The sequence below is a fragment of the Chaetura pelagica genome, unplaced genomic scaffold (assembly GCF_000747805.2).
Source record: "Chaetura pelagica isolate M959 unplaced genomic scaffold, ChaPel_1.0 scaffold47, whole genome shotgun sequence".
In the NCBI taxonomy this organism is placed as follows: domain Eukaryota; kingdom Metazoa; phylum Chordata; class Aves; order Apodiformes; family Apodidae; genus Chaetura; species Chaetura pelagica.
Genome location: NW_009954140.1, coordinates 2,915,144 through 2,917,807, shown reverse-complemented (window position 1 = coordinate 2,917,807; position 2,664 = coordinate 2,915,144). Strand labels below are relative to the sequence as shown.

Here is a 2,664-nt window from a genome sequence, read left to right as displayed (position 1 = left end):
AGAATTTTAAGTTCTCCTAGTAAAGTTTCACCCATGTTGTTTCCACTCCGAGTATTAGCCAGTACAATTACTGGCATCCAGTGTTTCCTGCCATAAGGTACAACCTGCAAAAATGGGACAGTGGGTCAGTAACACAAATGCTGCATCTTTGAAAATGTTTAAAGCCTTGCTCCAAAACCCACCCCCAATTGGTCTGAAGTATTCAAAATAGAAACAAACACTCCTGACACACCAAGATTTCTGTTCTACAGTGCCTAGGACAACAAATACTACAATGTTATGAACAGAGCAGGAGAATAATCACAAAACACCCAAGAAGATAAGGTGCTCAAATCTCTGTATTGTTTTGGAATAACAAAATCCATGTCTGCTCAAGCTTCAACTACCCTGTTGATAAAATGACAAACATCTCCAAATTAACACTGCAAGCACTTCATATATATTGAAACATTCACCTGATGGCTATTAACCTGTCAATGTGCTAAGCAGCAGTAGATAGTTACCTTTTCATAGTCTGTTCTTTTTTCTTTGCGCATCTGATTGATTGTAGACAAATAGTATGGTGGGATAATTAAGTCTCTGAGTTCTCCAAATGTGCATTCCTCAGTCTTTAAACAATCCATCATGCATTCATCATGTACAGTGTACTGACACCACACACATCTGGAGAAGAGACCAAAAAAACATGAAAAAAATTCTCAAACAACAGGCACATTGACTTTGCTCATATGGAACTTCATATGACTAAGTATTGGCTACAGAAAATTACGTAACTTGGTCATGTGCTTACAAGTCTACAAAAGCATTTGAATTATGTGAAAAAAAACAACCCTTAACCATTTAAAATTAATTATTTTTAATTGTAAAACCAGATGCTGTAAATATCCTCTTGCATTGTCTGCAATATAAACAGTTACACTGAAAGCTTGTATGAGAAACTGGACTTCTATCCTTCCTTTAAAGAGCATTTCTTACAACTGGTAATACCTCTTTAAGTCTGAAACCTAAAAGGTTAATCAGTACCATGCCGGACTGATGGGATTTTGTTATGCAAAACAGCTTTTTGACCTATTCCAAAAGCTGTCCTGGAAAACAGAACAGAACAAGAGGAAATACTGCAGCATACACTGCCAGCCTCTGCGGAATGTTAATCCTCCTTTGCTACATCCACAGCCTTGGTTTAAGCAGCTGTGAAAGCTATTTTTGGAGCCTTTCTGACTAATCCAGTACACGGCTGCAGTAGCAGTGATACTTGCCCTGTACTGCAACTTTCTTCTTTTTCCTGTCTTCCTTTCCCCTTTGCTTCCAAAATCCTCTCCTTCCCTCCTCTCCTGCACACACTCTCAAGGTTTTGTTCCTGCCAGGATGCTGATTTACACTTAACCAAGCCATTGGACAGCATCACAGGGAAGGAAAGCAGAAGCTGGCAGAAATTATATGCTGGAAAGATGACATCCTTTGGGAAGGCTGAAGTAACACACTGTACCCAGGCCCCAGACCACTGGGAATATATTTAACATAACATGCCACTTTGTGTCATGCTTTGCAAGCAGCCTTACTGATGACAGTGCAAGCCCATTCAATGGTTCCTTGACATTTTTATCACTCTTACCACAAACTTTAACAATAGATTATATTACAGTAGGTTTTTTAACTTCCCATTAACTTTTTTCTGAGCAACCTTAAAAATGAACTATGTAAAACTGCTATAGGATGGCTCCTTGTTCTGGTTACACTAAGCACATGCTGATTTTGCAGAGATGCACACACATTCTGGCACTCTGAATTGTAACCTGTGCCACCCAAATTGCTCAGGCTATCTATCTACTGTTCAAATGGCAAGTGCACTATAACCTTCCTAATGTCATCCCCTAAAATAGAAGGTCTTTTGAAAATAAAGAGCCTTTTATATGTAATTACAGAGTAGCTAGGACATCACGCTGCAGTAATGCCATTAAGAGAACAAGCAGACAGGAGCTGCAATGCCACGCTCTTAATCTGTGACCCAGATTAACCACAAGTATCCATGTCAGGCCCTCTGAAGCTGTTTTTTTAATAGGCTTTCATATTCGACTGTGGTACAATCTCCTTCGGGGTGCTGTGTCCCGATGACCCTGCAGAAAACGCCAACCCTGACCGGGCACCGCACTCCCCAGCCAAGCCAGGCTCCCCGCGGGTACCTGTAGTCGCAGAGCTTGGGCTGCGTGCCGCACTGCTGCCCGCACACCGCGCAGCAGCTGCACAGCGGGACGTTGCCTCGGATCCAGTGGTGCGGCATGGAGCTGTGGGCTCCCCCGTTGCCCCTCATCATGATTTCCTTGCAGAGGAAGCGCTGGTCGGCCTTCCTGAGGCATCTCTCGCTGACGCGCAGCCCGCAGCAGTCGCAGAAAGCCCCTTGCAGGATGTGCTGGGCGCACACGCAGCAGTAGGAGGGCTGGCCGAACAGGTCCGTGTAGCGCCAGCCGTGCTTGCTCTTGCGGAAGATGTCTCGGATCTGCAGCTGCCGCCGGGACCGCTGGAAGCTGCACCACAAGGTGATGAGCACCGGCAGGAGCACGGAGCACAGAGTCCAGAACACCAAGCTCCTGTCCGCGACGCCCGCGCTGGAGGTGCCGCTCCTGCTCTCCGTGCCTCCCATTCCTCAGCAGCTCGCCCCCCCCCGCC

General features: G+C 45.3%; 1 protein-coding gene across 1 annotated transcript in view; it reads right to left on the bottom strand.

The window, feature by feature from the left end:
• DGKE (diacylglycerol kinase, epsilon 64kDa) overlaps positions 1–2,638 on the bottom strand; it is an 8,698-nt gene extending 6,060 nt beyond the window's left edge. The window contains exons 1-3 of the mRNA XM_010002686.1: positions 2,181–2,638; positions 504–663; positions 1–104 (exon numbers count right to left, since the gene is read on the bottom strand). Coding sequence (XP_010000988.1) covers positions 1–104; positions 504–663; positions 2,181–2,638 — 722 coding nt within the window. The remainder of the gene's footprint in view (positions 105–503; positions 664–2,180) is intronic.
• Positions 2,639–2,664: the final 26 nt, after the last annotated feature.